At 36.2% G+C, this 17,953-nt stretch overlaps 2 protein-coding genes across 7 annotated transcripts; one reads left to right on the top strand and one right to left on the bottom strand.

Moving 5' to 3' along the window:
* Nucleotides 1-480: 480 nt before the first annotated feature.
* impa1 (inositol monophosphatase 1) lies at nt 481-8,569 on the top strand. 4 transcript variants are annotated; one of them, XM_056743528.1, is made up of 10 exons: nt 1,079-1,530; nt 1,625-1,658; nt 2,213-2,293; nt 2,385-2,518; nt 2,630-2,734; nt 2,919-2,964; nt 3,174-3,282; nt 3,364-3,472; nt 3,596-3,747; nt 3,852-4,103. In XM_056743528.1, the coding sequence occupies exons 3-10, from the start codon at nt 2,231-2,233 to the stop codon at nt 3,980-3,982; spliced, it is 849 nt and encodes a 282-aa protein (XP_056599506.1). In that variant the 5' UTR covers nt 1,079-1,530; nt 1,625-1,658; nt 2,213-2,230; the 3' UTR covers nt 3,983-4,103. The 4 variants fall into 4 exon arrangements, with proteins under 4 accessions (XP_056599507.1, XP_056599506.1, XP_056599508.1 ...); XM_056743529.1 differs by lacking the exons at nt 1,079-1,530; nt 1,625-1,658 and adding an exon at nt 481-616; XM_056743530.1 differs by lacking the exons at nt 1,625-1,658; nt 3,852-4,103 and adding an exon at nt 8,430-8,569 and having other exon boundaries at nt 1,082-1,530.
* On the bottom strand, nt 4,307-17,037 carry si:dkey-181m9.8 (E3 ubiquitin-protein ligase lubel). 3 transcript variants are annotated; one of them, XM_056743525.1, is made up of 22 exons: nt 16,841-17,037; nt 14,058-14,148; nt 13,749-13,814; nt 13,264-13,430; nt 13,035-13,174; nt 12,855-12,946; nt 12,187-12,357; nt 11,990-12,094; nt 11,493-11,581; nt 11,336-11,426; nt 10,519-10,610; nt 10,244-10,426; nt 9,680-9,859; nt 8,835-8,933; nt 8,667-8,756; nt 8,411-8,525; nt 8,208-8,326; nt 7,994-8,107; nt 7,832-7,895; nt 5,357-5,450; nt 5,078-5,246; nt 4,307-4,888 (listed from the first exon to the last, which is right to left on the bottom strand). In XM_056743525.1, exons 1-22 carry the CDS (start codon nt 16,883-16,885, stop codon nt 4,718-4,720), a joined length of 2,547 nt encoding a protein of 848 aa, XP_056599503.1. In that variant the 5' UTR covers nt 16,886-17,037; the 3' UTR covers nt 4,307-4,717. The 3 variants fall into 3 exon arrangements, with proteins under 3 accessions (XP_056599503.1, XP_056599501.1, XP_056599502.1); XM_056743523.1 differs by having other exon boundaries at nt 11,336-11,581; XM_056743524.1 differs by having other exon boundaries at nt 10,244-10,456; nt 10,579-10,610; nt 11,336-11,581.
* Nucleotides 17,038-17,953: the final 916 nt, after the last annotated feature.

The raw sequence follows: 17,953 nt of genomic DNA, 5'->3' as shown, positions 1-17,953 counted from the left end.
TGTACAAATGCACACCATCAGTAAACAATAAGGAGTATTCAAGGGATTCTAGCATAAGGCAACTCATGCATTTAGTGTCTTGTTAAAGACAGTTCCCCGAATAATAAAAATAATGTCATTCTAAAGCCTGTTTATGACTTTTGAGAAATAAAAGAAATCTTGTGGCGTCCATACAATGAATCCAACATTGTTTAAAGTTACCAAGTTTCTACAAAATATATTTTGTGTCCTGCAGACCGGTTTGGACTGACATTACAGTGAGTAAATGAAGATTTTGTTTATTTAAGGATGTTTAACGAAAATCTATGGATAGATATATAAAATATGTGCAGTTATTTTTTTCATTTAATGTATTTTTTAACTTCCTATCCATAAGATATAATCATTTTTAATTAATTATTTCGATTATTTATTCTCCGCCTTTGCTTTCGTGACAGCTTAATTTTAGCTGAGTAGGGAACTTTTACTTTGACATGACATTTTGTCTATGCCCTTGCTGTTCTGAGTTTGGGACTTAAAGCCTCAAGTGGGCTGAACCAGAGCCATAAAAGCGAGAGAGTTTCGCCACCGGAAGTTCGAAATTCACGTATCACGTGATTCATGGAGCCTTAAGATAGTAAGTTATTTTTTCTCTTTAAATGTGTTCAAAGTTGGTCTGTTTAGCCGCAGCTCCATGTGTTTGTAATTTCCGGGAACTATTGAGAGCCTCCATGAACCCCCATTGCTGTGAAAAACTGTTCCATTGGAGTCAACGGTATTGACGCGACTCTCTCTGCCAATGGCTCTATGCCGTACCAAAGGATTTTGATTGAATGATTTAATGTAATTTGTTGAAGTGTCGGATCCACAGTTGTTGTTGTATCTTGGGATACTAACAAAAAGAATAACGTTACTCCTAGAAGGACATAATTATCGGTGGTCACTGACGACCCATCACAGCTTCAATAACGTTATGCACACAAAAGCATAAATCCGAAATCGCCCACTATACCCTCATTCACTATTACCTACATTAGTTCACTAATAAAGTCCACTTTAAGTAGCGGCTGAAAACAAGTGACTAAATTCGGACACTCGGTGCACTGGAAATGCTGCGGGCGCCATCTTCTGCCGAGACGCGGGAATTCATTATTATTCGTTATTATGACGCATCATGGGATTGAATGAGTGCGCTCAATTTTCTCCACTATTAATTCGGCCACCATTAAAAACGGATGTCCCCTCAATAGTGCACTATAATAGGGCTATTTCGGATACAGCCCTGCAGTAGGCAAGGCAAATCCGCGCATGCGCATCAGTAACTTGAGGGAAGAAACGTGCTTAACGGAGCTTAGGAACCCGTGTTATTTTATCAACCGTAAAGTAAACGAGTCGATTTTTTCAGTGTGCTATATGGCTTGGTAGCTATTTGAAGCTCAATGATTTAGAGGCTTTTTCCTCTTGGCTTCTCGTTTGGACTTCTCCAAGAACCCGGAAACACAACGCAGAAGAACTGACACTGACACCTTGTGCTCATTTCATCGCTCATTTGTAAGAATTTTGTGTTTTCTTATTGTTTTTAGTTTTAATGTTTGATGTGTTATTTAATTTTCCCAGATAATACTACATTCTGTTTGACGTTTAGGGTTGATAAATGTCACAGTAAATGGTTCAGTCAGGTAAGGGACTAGTACTGATAATCATGATAATCATTTTACATAGAAACAATGGTAACTACCATATGTACCAAAAATACAAAAGTTCATGCTGTAATGTGATACAGAATGTAGTTCCAATGTTATTTTTATTATGTATGACAACTGTAGAGACTCGAGAAGGAACACTGTATTGGTATAAAAAACAATGGTAAGCTTTTGTTAAAAACAGAGACCCAGTTGGGGATCCTATTTATAGGCAAGACACTATAATGAATTTGCTTAAGGATTAAGAGTTCTAAACCACAGTGGTAGGAACAAATATATTCAGAAAATAGACAAATTTGCTAGAGACTTTAAGGACTTTCTCTAACGTACTCTTAAACCCTCGCTACATACTTTCATATTAGTTTTCAGGGTGTTACTGGCTGTGAAGAGCATCCTTACTCTCTTCTGTAAAAATGCTGTTAATGTAAGCAACGTCTAAATTCAGAAGCACAGCCTTGAATTGACTTGTAACTGTAGATTATTACTGTAAACTGAAACTGATGAGAAGAAATAATGTGTTGATCTAAAAGGGGGTCCCTACATTAAAGATGCCTGGCCTTTGGCAGGATGCCATGGACCACGCCGTGATCCTGGCCAGGAAAGCAGGAGAGGTGCGAATGCATTTTTTGCTTGAGCAAAATGAATAAAAAATGAATTAACAAGTTATTGTTACTTAAAGAACGTTGTGTTTGTTGCCTTCAGATTGTGAGGGACGCTGTGCAGAATGACCTGAAGATCATGTGTAAAAGCTCATCTGTTGATCTGGTGACTAAAACAGACCAGAATGTTGAGCAGCTGATTATCACATCAGTGAAGGAGAAGTTTCCTGATCACAGGTATTGAGCCCATTATGGTAAACACAGGGTCAAAAGATGTGTACCTTATATGTCCTCCACAATATGTATTATATGATTTAAAGACAATAGACAAGCTTTGTTTTCTTTCAGTTTCATTGGGGAAGAGTCAGTGGCTGCCGGAGAGCCTTGTGTTTTGACTGACGACCCCACATGGATCATTGACCCTGTGGATGGAACCACAAACTTTGTGCATGGGTAATATATTCAAATTTTATTCCATGCTTTGTCTTTTCAACGTCTTTACAAAAGTTGACTATAGGAAAACATAGATGACACATGATATAACATAAAACGACTAATCAGTTTTTAATTTTCATACTTGAAGACTGATAGCTTTGTAGCATGTGGTATAAAAAAAGTAATATGCTCTTTTGTACAGATATCCATTTGTTGGAATATCCATTGGTTTTGCTGTCAACAAAACGGTAAGCATCATTTGCTTTCAATTGCTCTCTTATTCATTTTAGAATAACACATTGATAGCACAGGTAACAGATGTTCCCAACCGCGTGGCGAGATGTAAAATCAGAAACTGATGCTTCGCTTTACCCTTTGTTATCTTGCGTCATTAGATTGTTATCATGAAGGTTGGAAGTTAAGCGCATCTGTCAAATGAATCATTCCTCTCTTGCAGTTGGAGTTTGGTGTGGTGTACAGCTGCATAGAAGATAAAATGTACACTGCTCAAAAAGGAAAGGGGGCATTTTGTAACGGACAGCCCCTTCATGTGTCAGACCAAAAAGGTAAGCGGGACAGCTGATCTGATTGCATTCGGTATTGACGGTATCTGAATGTTCTCTAATTCTTTTCAAATCATATAATAGAGATCAACCAGTCAATCATCGCTACAGAGTTTGGCTCTAACCGAGATCCTGAAGTTGTGGCCAAGATTTTTTCCAGCATGAGGAAGATCTTGTGTCTACCAGTCCACGGGTGTGTGTCCTGTTTATTTTCTATACACCTTCACCACTATTCAAAGCTATTTTCACTACTTAATATTATTACATACCATGTGCATCACTTTCATATCAATATAACAAGCCTTTTTTTTTAAAGGATACGTGGTGTAGGATCTGCTGCTATCAACATGTGTCTGGTGGCCTCTGGTTGTGTGGAGGCTTATTATGAGATTGGGATCCACTGTTGGGACATAGCAGCTGGTGCTGTCATCGTGTCTGAGGCAGGAGGAGTTCTTAAGGATGTTGAAGGTGAGAAAATATACTCCGTCTACATGTGTCGTTCTCAATGATTATATTTAAAAACATTTATTTGTATAATATGGTTTGAAGAGGCTTTCCCTAAATGTCCTCAGGTGGACCAATGGACCTGATGTCTAGAAGAGTTGTTGCCGCCAATAATGAAATAATTGCTGAGAGAATCATTAAAGAGATTGAAGCATTTCCTCCTGTTAGGGACGACGTACCTGTAAACCCTATAAAATAAACCATGTCTTTATTCTGTGATATATTTTGTATCTTATCTAAATGACCACTGTTTATCAGTGTTTGAAAAATGTAGTAAAATATAGAGCAACTGTATATTATAAATTTGATCCTGTTACTAATTGAACGTCTTTGTTTTCATTCAGATCTAAACAGAGATATTCACTAGGAATATTTACTTATGTATGGTCGAAATATTTATTTTCATAACAAAGCATACAGAGCAGCAGTATATTTTCTGGCATAAACCATGAGAGGCAGCTGGGAATATATAACCACATTATTTCATATATGAAATATCTTCCAACAAAAAAAGGTGAGGCTGTTAGAAAATAATGTTTTATATTCAGTTATTCACACAAAAATAATAATAATCTGCAACACAACCTTTCACGCCCCTTACAGATAATGCCAAAACCCAATTCACAACCGCCATGTGCAAACTTGTGCTCAGTAAAATGCATATGCTGTGTAGGCGACTTCATATAAAATGAATATAAAAACCTAACAACAGTTATAAATATGAGTTGACACTCATTACCAAGAGAATTAAATGTAGATTTGAAAGCCACATTCTTTAACGTGAATGGAGTACTTAGTACAATACACAAGTTTTAAGTGCCTTAGAACTCTTAGTGCTTGTATTGAAAAAACAGATATAAATTCTGCATCCTTGCCAAATGCAGTTCAGTATATGGAATGATAACAGCATATGTCCAGGGCACAGATATCCTCTTCAATCGGTAAGCAGCAGTAGATGCTGTGAGTCCTCGGAAACTGCTCGACTCAAGACTGAGTACCATGGAGCTCCAGCTGCAGGAGGAGAAGAGGGGGAAGGTGTGGGAGGGGCTTTTGTCTTCAGTCCAGATGCTTTACTGCTATTCAGAACCACCCTCTCTTTTATAATCTGAAAGAATAACACCTTGTTATTCCGCATTTCCATGTTTCATTACTACTTTCATGAATACCTTACATGCAGTTACACTAAATTGACCTCCAGATTTTATAAAACAGTATGTGAAAACATAACACCAACTACACCGCGTACATAACCAAAGCTTCACTTTAAACAGTGAGATGATTTTAATCCACAGACCTGTCGTAGCCGGTCCTCGTACCGCTGATCTGGCTCTGAAGGCTGTTGCGATGGGACCGTCAGTTTCCATCTGAACAACTCTGCCCTCAGCTCATCACCATTGAACAGTACCAAAGGGTCCAGTGCGTTCTGGTTTATTAGCTCCACCAGACATTCTTTATAATGTATCCTACAAACACGCAGAAAATCGGATAACATTTCTGGGTTGGCTTTGTTTATATGAGCATATTTTTACTGAATGACAAGATTATCAGAGCTTTTGAGAGTCTTGTGCCTTACGTGCAGTAACCACTATATTCAGGGTCAGATGGTTGTCCACACGGCTCTTCTTTCGCAGCTCCTGTTTCTTGGAACTCCATCACACCACAAATATCTATAACAGAATGGTTATAAAATAAACAGGGGCCTATTCCGATGTATCGGCTGCTGATATAAGATTTTATATCAATTTGAAATGACTGGCATAGTGATTATAGCATATAAAAGGTTTATACAACAAACCGAAACCGTAATCATTTACTGCATAAAGGCATTGAGTCGTAAAACATCTATTTAATTTTATCTTGTTAATAAGGATGTGATAAAAAACGAAATCAAAGCCCCAATGAAATCAAAATGAAAGTTTTTTCCTTTCGTAATTTTACCATTTATTAAACATTTGTTTGCATTAAGGGCATCAATAATTGATATCCTCCAATGCGCTAACAAAACTGACAGTCTGGCACGTGCGCTCAAAAAAAATCTTTTCACGCTACACTTCAAGGTTGTCATATGACACGGCTAAAGCAAATTTTATCGTTTGTTTTAGATGTAATGCAACGTGTATACACGATTTAAGGTTCAAAACCGCTGTATTTTCCACCTACCGTGGATGTTTGTATCTCCTCTTTGCCCCGCGTCTCTGAAACGCGCAATGTTTTACAAAGCTCATCGCTCTAAAAAGCTAAATGTGCTATGATTGGCCAGTTAACCAGTGCCTAGTGATTGGTCGAATACAGCAAGCGTGGGACGGAAATGTAACGCCCCTACCATATTTGGAACATCAGGTTCCAAAGCAATTGTGCTGACAGGTACTCCCACCTTACTTACGTTAACATTTGGGTGGTCTTAGTCAAATTAACCACAAACTGACGTAGATTTGTGGAGGTGTGGTTACACTTTTAGATAGAATGCATTTTTTGTTCCGACACTTTCATTTTTGCAATTTTATGTGTCTAATTGATGCATGAGCCATATTACCCACTTGTTCGCACATTTATTATGTTCTACATGGTGAATGCTGCATAATCCAGACAGTGTAAACATTAACATTTAAGTCTTAACTTCAAGGTAGTGTCACGCGAGCGGTTGCACGTAACTGTCCTCCGGTTCAGAGACACGATAGCACAGAGGGAGCTGATCATATGCGTCAATCACACGCTCAAATCCGCTGAGAAAATCTGACCTGTTTCAAGTCTACACAGATTGTTGTATGTTAAGGCTACATGGAAGAGATCGGACATCTGAATGTAAAACAGATTTGAAACAGCAGTGCAGCGATCATTTTGGTCTGAATCAATGCGATATTTGCATATTTATGCCTCAAACTGCTGATCCACAGGGGTCAAATAAGTTGATGTGATTGGTTACAGGTTTATGATGTCTTAGCAGTTTCAAACCACATTTTTATTTTAACTTTTTTTGGTAAACTGCAGTTTTATAGAGAAAATACTCAGCAATGGTTTTTAATAAATTTGCACATGGTTTGCCTTAAACATAAAAAACGCCACATAAACATATAAACAAAATGAAACATTTATCTTTTAATCAGTATTAGGCAAAAAATAATTCATGTTGTTAATAATTTCAGGCATGTGACAAATATCGGTATTAAAATCGGCCAATAGTTCGGTCCCAAATTAAGAAACAATTATTGGCCTATATATAAGAATTAACAACAAAAAAAATTGTTAAACTTTTTTGTGTAATACAGATTTGAGAGACAACTATTGGCCTTATTTACAACATCAACTTATTTTTTGCATGAATTTCAGGTATGTGACAAACATCAGTATTAAAATCTGCCAATATTTGTTTCTTAAATCAGTATCATGCAAAAATAAGTTAATGTAGTAAATAAGCATGGGACCAATATTGGCATGAAGTCAGCTAATAGTTGTCTCTTAAATCTGTATCTGTAAAATCTGTAAAAAAGTAAAAAAAATGTTTGTTGTTAATTCTAATATATAGGCCAATAATTGTTTCTTAAATTGGTACCAGGTAAACAATAATTAATACTACTAGGAATACTTATATAAATATTACTGTACAGTACTTTAATATAAGGTGTAAACATACAGCCAAAACTACATTTACAGTCAGCTTCATAAATTTTGGGACATCGACACAGTTCTAACATTTTTGGCTCTATACACCACCACAATGGATTTCAAATGAAACAAACAAGATGTGGTTTAACTGCAGACTGTCAGCTTTAATTTGAATGGTGTAGGAACTACATCAGTTTGCATATGTGCCTCCCACTTGTTAAGGGACCAAAAGTAATGGGACAATTGGCTTCTCAGCTGTTCCATGGCCAGGTGTGTGTTATTCCCTCACTATCCCAATTACAATGACACATCTTGTTTGTTTCATTTGAAATCCATTGTGGTGGTGTATAGAGCCAAAAATATTAGAATTGTGTCGATGTCCCAAAATTTATGAAGCTGACTGTATATATAGAAAGGGCAAATATCAAAGTAAATTTAAATGTACCTTTTGAATGATCCCGCGTTGTACCTTTGCGTCTGAACATCATAGGGTGTGAAACTCCATAGTGCTAAAAAGGTAACAAAGAAAAATCATTCAGATTTAGAATTACAACTAATTTAGCTTTTTGGGCACACTAAGAAAGATCACAGTAGAGACGGTTCTCACCCGCAGCAGGTTCCGTAGTTTCACAACACTCCAATCTCTTAAATGATACAGGCAGTCTCTGGGGTGGTGAGCATGTAAGCCCTTAGCTCCACACTCAGCAGAAAAATTACAGGCCTGCAGAGACACCATTAATAACTCTCATTCTCATTATTTACAATTGATATAGAGATTTATGGTAACTCTAACAGGAGAACTGCAAGAGAAAGAAACTTACAGTGCCCTGTTTAAATGGCTGACTGCAGCCGCCGCAGAATGCATGCTGGCACTGAGTGCATTTGAAATGCAAACAACCTCCTCTGGCCAGGAAGAAGCGAAATTTGCATTTGGGACAGTCTGAAAGGGACGTGCAAAATGTTACCAAGGATAAACTGGAGTGCTTTAAAGTTCAATGAGACTTTTGTTTGTCTAATGTTGTACCTATTTTGTTCCTGTTCAGAAGCTGCTCCAGTTTCGAGTTCTGATACTCGGGGCTATTGAGTTGTTCCCACTCTTTGAACTTCTCACAGGAGATTCCTTCATGCTGTGGAGCCCACTAAAAAAACAAGCATCAAGTTCAAGAACATCCATAAATAAGACATCAGGAGCGCTATCAAGGGAACTTGAGAATTTCAGAAGATTCTCAATATACGTGAAACCTGTGCAAAAATATGTGATGTTTGTGGAGATCACCTACAGGCCGTTTGCACTTAAAGCATGTGCTTTTCCCACAACTTGGGCAGTCCATCCTCAGCCTGTTTGCTTCATGAAGAAGCCCGAAGCAGCACTGAAAAAATAAACAGACGCCTTTAAAAAACCTTCAGAAGTATGCAGTTGTGGTATATTTCATCTAATAAATCCTTACATGTGCACACCAGCGGAAGTTGGGCATTTCCTGCAGAGCATGATCTCTGAGCTTACTTTGGAAAAGCTCATGGATCTGAGGGTTTAAATAATACCTGATCTGCAAATACAAAAGAAATACAGTATATCATTTATTCGATTCGGTATATTCAAACTCATCAATTTTCATTGTAGTCTGTACCTGGTAAAATAAATCAAGTTTGAATTTGGCGTGCAATAGAATTTTTTTGCGCATAAAAATTTGTTTTCATGTTATATTTGTAGCTTATTTTACCTTTTCATTTTAGGATTTATTTGTTTTCTTTAATAAACGTAGATTTTAGTTTAGTTTATATTTATTTTTAGTTAATAGTCAAGTTCCTCATCATTCACGTTCTAAATAATTTTTTTTAAATAATATTTCGAGCCTTTTTCCTTATTTTATTTAGAGATGCACCGATACCGGATCTGATTATTCAGAGTGATATTAGACGATACTAATTCTTAAAATTAAATTTATATTTCTTAAATTTCAGAATGTTATTAATTCATATAATGACTAATAATATTGAACATCAAACTGGTGATGTTTCTTAACATTTTCTATGTACAGAGCACATATTAATTACATTTTTCTTACATTGATTGACAGGATATATTGGCCCTGATCATCGGCTGTATGGTGAAAAATTGCTTTTATCGACCGATACCGATTACTGGCCAATATATCCGCACATTTTATGCAAAATATATTATAGTTTTAGTTACTGATAATAACCCTTGCTTAAAATACTCTCCACTCCCATTCCTCCGCTTTCATTTCACACCTTTGTATCATAGGATAAAAACGGGGTCGAAGCTCCACACCTGTGTGTCGAGTAGACTGAAGTACTCCATTGTGTCCTCCCTTCGGCCTCCTCGCACATCAGGAAGATTACATAGGGGACAGACCACATGTACTATACTCTTTTCTTTAATGACAGAGGAGAAGTATTTCTTAAAGCAGCTCTCACAGAACGTGCAGGAACAGTGTGTCATGGTGATCATCTGAAGAAAGAAATATGCATGAAAAATACATTTTTGAAAATATGACAATACATTTTGATCATATAAAAAAATCGCATTTTATATATTCTGTCAAGAAAATATCTACGCTATTTTCGCTTTAAAACTATACAACAATGATTGAAAGATTATTCTCTGTACAAATTAAATGCAATATCCTTTTTTCTAAAATTCTAACACTTTTTATGAAAATTGGAACTTCCATGGGACAAAGAGACAAATGTGTGTAAAAACATTTGAAAGTGTCACAGGATTAATAGATTCACTCAAATTATATCATTCAACGTAAGTAAAACATAACACGTAAATAAAACATTTCATTCGCTCCATCTATCTAGGACACGTGACAAATGCATTTATTCTCACCCTGTTTACGGATACTTGCTCCTGGCATATAGGGCAGTCATGGGAGAGATATTTCAGAGCAGAGGGGAGGTCTCGGCACGACTGCACAGCCTCCAATACATCTGTAGGGCTAAATTTGCTTCCGTCCAGACTCAATATGCTCTTGAACATTTCCGCTTTCTCACCTTCGACACCACCTGGGATCTGACAGTAGGTTGTGTGTATAGTGCAATCCTGTGCAAACGAGTGAATGAGAAGCAAGTGAAAGGGATATTCTGATCTGGACCTTCTCTTACCTCCATATCTTCAAACTTCTTCAGCTGAATATGAAAGTGCTGCTCATTAATTGTAATCACCCTTTCAGGCTGTTTCAAAACCTGCGCTGCATCTGGAGAAGACATGAAAGGTCACAAAGGTCAAGGTCGTATACATGTTCATCCTCGTCTACTCCAGTTCAATTGTGATTACAGGGCTTTTAGTCCCAAAATGTTCATATTGGGGAAAATATATACTGAAACATGATTACTTGATATTTCTTTAGAAAGACAATCACTTTTATGACTGTAGAAAGCATACCAGATTGCACCCCATGCAGACAGATTATTTTCTGATTTGTGTGGTGTTTAAATGAATTTTTCTTACTTACTTAAGGTTGTTTTCAATCTGAACATGAGAAACTTTTACGGCCCCATTGTGCTAGGATTAATATTAATGTTATTTATTTGATGTTTATGATAACAAAAGGTGCTTTTAACAAGTGACATCAATATGAAACTTGGAATCAGTACCTTTTGGACACTTCCAGCACATTTGAACAAAACCGTGATAATACTGATAACCATGATAATTTTGTTCACTACATCATGATGGGAAAATGTCATACCGTTACAACTCTAATACTGGTATATTTTGACAGCAGATTATCTATGGTTATTTTCTGTGTTAGATAGTCAAAAGAGTTTACATTTATTGAAATGTCATTAGCAGTGTATTTTTAAAACATTCTATGAAGAAATCACACATGTGAATGTGAGAGCTAAAATTAGCATTAAAGTCAAAAAGTATTTTTTTCTTCTCTCTGATTCAACGGAAGTTATCACTGTTGTCCCATACCTGTGGCGTCTCTGAAGAGGACCCAGGCCTGGTCTGGCTGTGCTGCAGGATATTTGACATCCAGAACCTCTCCTCCATCATTCTGCTTTCTCTGTAAATAAATGGTTAGCTTGTTCTTCATCTTGCTTGGAGAGACCCCCACAGGAAGTCTGCTCACCACCAATCTGTGATGATTATCCACCAAGTTTTGCTGAGCCATGGGGTCAGGGGGACAATCATGACACTGCACCCCGCCATGAAGAACATCTTTATGAAAGAAGAAAAGTCTCTTTCAATACAGTGTAACATGCACATTATTTATTTATTATTATATTTATTTCTTATATATTTTATTGAATTTTAATTAAACAAAAAAATCTCACTGTTAACCAGAAAGTTTAAAGCGTTTTTAAGGTTGTGTTATTTATTTGTTACATTTCCAAGCATTACAAAATGTTAATCTTCGTCTCAATTTCTTGTTCTTTTGTAAAAAAAATCAACTTTAATAGATGTTTAATGAAAAATATTATACTTGTGGTGAATTTTTTTATTAGTAACCAACATAAAGGAAAAGAAAATTGGGCCTTGACCAAACAATCTGCATGTTCTGACACTTCAAACTCAGTACTGAAAAAAAATAAAGATAAGAATGATTTTTAAAATGATGTGATTTACCTTTGTCTTTGTTGTCCATTTGGTAAACATTGACTACTCTTTTTAACTGAAGGCTTTTGAACAGGTCATCTACTTCTTTTACATCTGAAGAATTATGGGTTGGAGCTACAACAGAAAAAGAAAAAGCTAAACCTTAAATATGAATCAAGTTATGAGGATTTTAATACTCCAACATTTCAAAGCAAAAAAACATTTACCAGAGGCAGGAGAGATGAATGGATTTGTTTGGTGGTTAGTCTCTACAGCTTGTGCTCCAAATGTGATCCCGAAATCCAGTAACTCCTGTGTGTATGGTCCTCTAACCTCACCGATGTCAGTTCTACTGGTCCGCGGCAGACTACTGCGGGACTTTGTACTCTTGGGTAAAGCTAGCAGAAGAGATGTTATGGTAAGCAAAGAAATGAAAATGAAAGTCTGCAATATTAACGGATGTCCATAAATAACGGTTGAGCAGTTTAAATTTCATTTAATACAATTATTATACAATAAATTATTCATCTGAATTAATTACAAAATAAATTGACCTTTTTCCACGTTTCAGGGTAAACTATGATGGGGTTATTTGGAGACTACCACAAATAATTTTTTTTCGTATTATCATTTGCTCAAATGGCTAATGAACAACTCAACGATAGTGTTTTCAATTCTTTCAACAAAATGAAAAAAAATCAATACATAGAGAGAGCCTATAACGGCAGTCAAAGGAGAGACGTTTTTAAACGTATCTCGTGAGACCTATATTTTGCTCCACTCCTGTCTTACTGTTTTACATACAAGATGTCATGTATATTATATAAAAGTGTATTCTTTCCCTGGATCTGTTTTAAACAATATATAGTATTTAAAACAAAGATTCAATGTTTACTGTTGCTGGCATGCTGAGTCACTGGTGAGGTGGTCATTCCATGTTCAGCTGCAGATGAATTTTGCACAAACGTGTTGCCTGCATGCGGCCAGCTGCAGCATAAACAAGAAACAAAAAGGCAGGTTGTGGTCATGTTTTCCTAACTTTAATTTCTAAACTGTTTAGCAAACAATCACCAACCTGCCATATGATGTAACAGGACTCGGGTGGACTGGTTCAACTAGTGAGGAGGCTCTGATTGGGTAAGTGGCAAAAAGGGGAGGTTCGCGCTGAAAGGCAGCAATCATTTCCTCCAGAACTATTGACAAGTTTGACCACCCCTGAGAAACAAGCGTCATTCAAATGCAGTCAACACCAACATGATTCACAGGAATGCGAAAAATGTGTTGTGGTTATGAAACTGACATACAATTTTCCAGTTGCTGAGACAGTGGAGGAGAACACATCCAGATGCATCAACATTGCTGCTTTTAGCATTGATCACCATAGTGGGTGAGGGGCAGACAAAACATCTGGGTGGGTTTTTGGGATGAGTCTCATGGATCCAAAGGCAAACGGGAATGTTGTACTTGTTGCCTTCGTGAAAACATGACATGATTTTATCAACAAGTTTCACAAAGTCAGTGAGAAACATAGGCTTGAATGAGACTAGTTAGACCACTTGGCAAGATGTAAACAGTGCGCAGAAGCATTTGTGGTTTTAGTTCTTAATTATTTATTATTAGTATTTTTTTTATCTTACATATATACTTGAATGTTAAAGGTATTTGTTTAACATTTTAAATAGGTTATTAATGTTCTGTTGGTTGTATTTTGTTCAAACATTTTTGTAGTATTACAACAGTAAGTTAAAACCGGAAGTTCTTCTGGAGCAAAGCTTGTAAAACCAGTTACCTTCATATGTTACAGGAACAGTGCCGCCTAAATAAACCAACTTCTTCTTATCATTGTTGGGGTAGACTGTAAAAATGGAAGAATACTGAACATAGGAAATACATGTGCAAGAAAATCTGCACCATAAGTGAAAAGTCTGTGAAGCTTATTAGTTTCAAAAGAGCTTTCAAATGACATTTATTTTCATTACTTGAAAAACACACACATTACTGCATTTCTGCATAAATCAAACCGCATGCATTTAAAAAAAAGTATCTCGCATACACAGACTTCTGCTAAATTCTCATGTGTTTTCAAAGTGTCACTTACAATAATAGTCCACGTACAGCTGCAGGTCTGGGTAATCCGTCGACACACCTTTGATGTCATCAAGCACTTCATTGGGGTCACAGTATTTACACTATTGAGAAAAGGTTAAGAAAGTGATCAAGAACACAAATAACCTTACAGTACACTTCAGTGTCCCATTACCATTTAAAGTATTTTAAAGCATTGAATTCTACAAGGCCCCAATTGCAGTGCAGGTGTTTTGTCTTAAGATGCACACAGTAATGTTTTTTTGTAAAGTACGTTTTTAAAATTTAAATATCCTAATTTAACTAAGGACTATTCCTGATTTAAAATAATCTCTGTTCGGAAATCGCCCCATAATCTTTTAGATAACCTATCAGATCACATAAAATTGTAATTTAAGAAAGTCAAAAGTCTGACTTTCAAAAGGTTTAGTGCCCTGTTTTGTTACCTATTCGTGTAAACTGGTATTTGGAGATTTAAGGTCCCAGTGAAATTAAAAATGACAATTCTCATTTTTGCATGAAAATTGCAGAGTTTTTCGTAAATAGCTTATCAATGTGGGTCATTTTCTGTTTAATATTCATGTAGCCTTAAAACTGAAAATGCATCCACCCTGAAATGACTATCCATCTGAAATTTCTTAAATTAGATGGGTTAGCGGGAGCACATGTTAACTCCTCCCCTTCTACTGTTAGTCTGCTGACAGTTTCATTCAAAATCATTAGGTGTGTTCGGCCTCATGCGGCGCTTTGCAGACCGATAGGCGAAATTAAGTCGGAGTCGGACACTTGCTGCTTGTCGTAGTGATGTTCGCGCTGTGTTTCCTTTTCAAAGCGCAAATTAAGTGGATCATATAGTGGATTTGTCTAATAAACAAACATTTTAATTAGAAAACTAGCAACCATTAACCCTTCATATTGCATATGTTATGTGCTGCTTAACACTTTGTGTCTAAAAATCATGGTAAACAACATAAATATATATTATTGAATTACCTATGGTGATGAATCAGTGTTCGTTTCATTTATATTTTATCAAACGACACAAAATAACATACTATGATATACAAGAGTTTGAGCTGTTTTACATTTACAGTTATGCATTTGGCAGACGCTTTTATCCAAAGCGACTTAAAGTTCATTATTCTGTACATTTTTGTTTCTACGTATGTGCAGTCCCGTGGGATCGAACCCATGACCTTGGAGTTGCTAGCGCCATCCTACAACCACTGAGCTACAGGAAAGCTGCAAGTAATGTTTAAAAACATGAATTAAAGGTACAGTTTGTAGAAATCGCCACTAGAGGGCGCACGATCAAAACAACAACAATCGCGTAGCTTGATGACACTGTGTAGAAGCGTGGAATGATGGAATATGTTGTCATCAACTCAACCGCTGATGGTACCGCTGATACATCAATCAGACGGGAACGAGAAACCGTGTTAGCGGAAGAGGTAAAGTAATAAAGTCTAAAAACTAAATTGTTAGTCATAGATGATAATTGTCCAATTCGATGGTGTGATTTCAAATAAATCATTGTAAAAGTTATTTTAAACGTACCCACATCATTTGCAATAATGATAGACGGACTGACGGTTTAAACCGCATCTGTTTATGACAGTGTCACGCGGTTGCTACGTCAGTAAAGGCGGTAACAAAAGGTAACGCAGATATGACGCCATTGACAGGCGATATTGTAAGTACTCAGCTGAAAAAAAATATATAACATTGGCCAAGTGGTTTTAGTTTATTTCACTGCAAAATTCTTACAAACTTTTTCTTTAATAAGTATAAGTTGAAGTGAAGGTGTCAGAATAAACCCGAAACGCACGTGATCGTCGTCATGCGGTGTATCTAGCCAATCACAAAAAGCTGTGTCGTTATCACAGCCTGGTGCAGCCGATCCTGAGATTCTGCATGGTTGTTGATAGGAGGGATACAGCTACGGCCATAAATGGTGCCAAATCTCGCCATATAATTACAATATATTACATTAGCTAATGCCTACACCAACCCTAACCTTACAATAATAAAAAAAATGATCAACTGTTTTCAGCGTGACAAATATTATCTGGTATTGAAGTGTACATAAATATATCCCTTCTAGTCAAAACCACATGAAGTCGAACACACCTATTGCAGCTGTTGTCAAACATCCAATCAATCTGCGGTGAAAAACAAGCCACGCCCATTAGTTTTCTACTGGGAAATTAAATTTCAACCGGAAATGTGTCAGAATACGGAAGTAAAAACGATCACAACGTCCGGTTCATGGGGACTTTATGGTACGTGTTGCATATTAAATTCTACAACGATATTCCAAATTATTAACAAAATTATAACAATTAAGACAGCTATTGCCCATTAAGAAAATAGGTTTACAACACAAATCTATCGTAATACAATTTACTTTTACAACAATAATAAAACCAAGAGTAATCTTCATAAGAGTCATTACAAAAACTGCCGAACTGATATTATTATTATAAAAAGAAAGAAAAACGATATTAATTGAAATTACTTATTGACATTTACTACGATACTAACGACAACAGTTTGTCGGCGGAATCTCTGGTTACCATGGTAATTTCCGTACTAAGGGGTATCAATGTGGCAATAATCAGTATATCTACTACTGAATAATCTTCAGTGTGTCATCCTGCTGAGTGAAATTTTGCAGCAGTGGTAAGTCATTCGCTTCAATCCTAATGTTGCACTATTGTTTATTAGCTTGTTAGCTCATTAACCATTGCAGACTGGTGAAGCATAGCTGCCTCGCTACTGTTTACATGCACGTACCTCGACAAGTGTTTTATATTTCACGTCATCTGTAACACGCGACATGTTCACCCTTTAACCGCATGTGTTTACCGTCAAGTAACGTTATATTCAAGATCGTGCAAAATCATATATGTTGCTTTCTCCATCGCTCAAGTTGACATGCAATACAGGCAGTTCTAGTTTTCTTTTAACCGCCAACGTCAGGACGTGCCGTAGATATCGAAAGTTAAAACGTGTCTGCAGTCATCCGCCATGTTAGGTGTGGCAAATAGCATAAGTTAGCACTTTGTGTTTATTTCCTGCTTTATATTTTATGTGTAATATTTATTTAAACCCAAAATACTGCATCAGAAAAAATGAGCTGGGTGTTAAGAATGTAAAAGAAGATCAAGCACATATTAGAAAGTAATAGTTATAAATTCAGGCAAGAATAAAGCAGTAGAGTTTCAATGTTGCACTTCCTCTTAACAAACACTAGGTGTCAGTATAATACATAACATTTGTCTCTTCAGAACCAAAGCTTCAAATGACGACGCATGAAACTTAAAGGCTACTGCGCTGATTTATGATCGTGTTTTAGAGATTACGTATACGCAACTGTATATATATATATATATATATATATATATATATATTTAAATATATATGGAAATAAAACAGTTTTACTAAAATACAGCATCTCAACTTTTGGACCCTACTGTATTTCCAAAATATAATACAAATGTGTCGTAGTCAGATCATTGAACGTGTTGTTTTGTTTCCTTATTATTCTCCATTGTTCACAATGTTACAATGTTGATCAGATAAATTTGAGTGTGTGTATATATATACTGAAGCAGTATTTTGGGTTTAAATATATATATATATACACACACAAACACACATAAACACACATATATATATATACACACACAAACACACATAAACACACATATATATTTATATACACATTTATCTGATCAACATTGTAACGTTGTGAACAATGTAAAATAATAAGGAAACAAAACCACACGTTCAATGATCTGACGACGACACATTTGTATTATATTAAGGAAATACAGTAGGGTCCAAAAGTTGAGATGCTGTATTTTAGTAAAACCTGGAAATAAACAGAAAGGTGCAGGATGTTGA

This window comes from Triplophysa dalaica, chromosome 3, assembly GCF_015846415.1.
Source record: "Triplophysa dalaica isolate WHDGS20190420 chromosome 3, ASM1584641v1, whole genome shotgun sequence".
NCBI lineage: Eukaryota > Metazoa > Chordata > Actinopteri > Cypriniformes > Nemacheilidae > Triplophysa > Triplophysa dalaica.
Note: the sequence above shows the minus strand (reverse complement) of the source record. Positions and strands in the feature narration are given on the sequence as shown.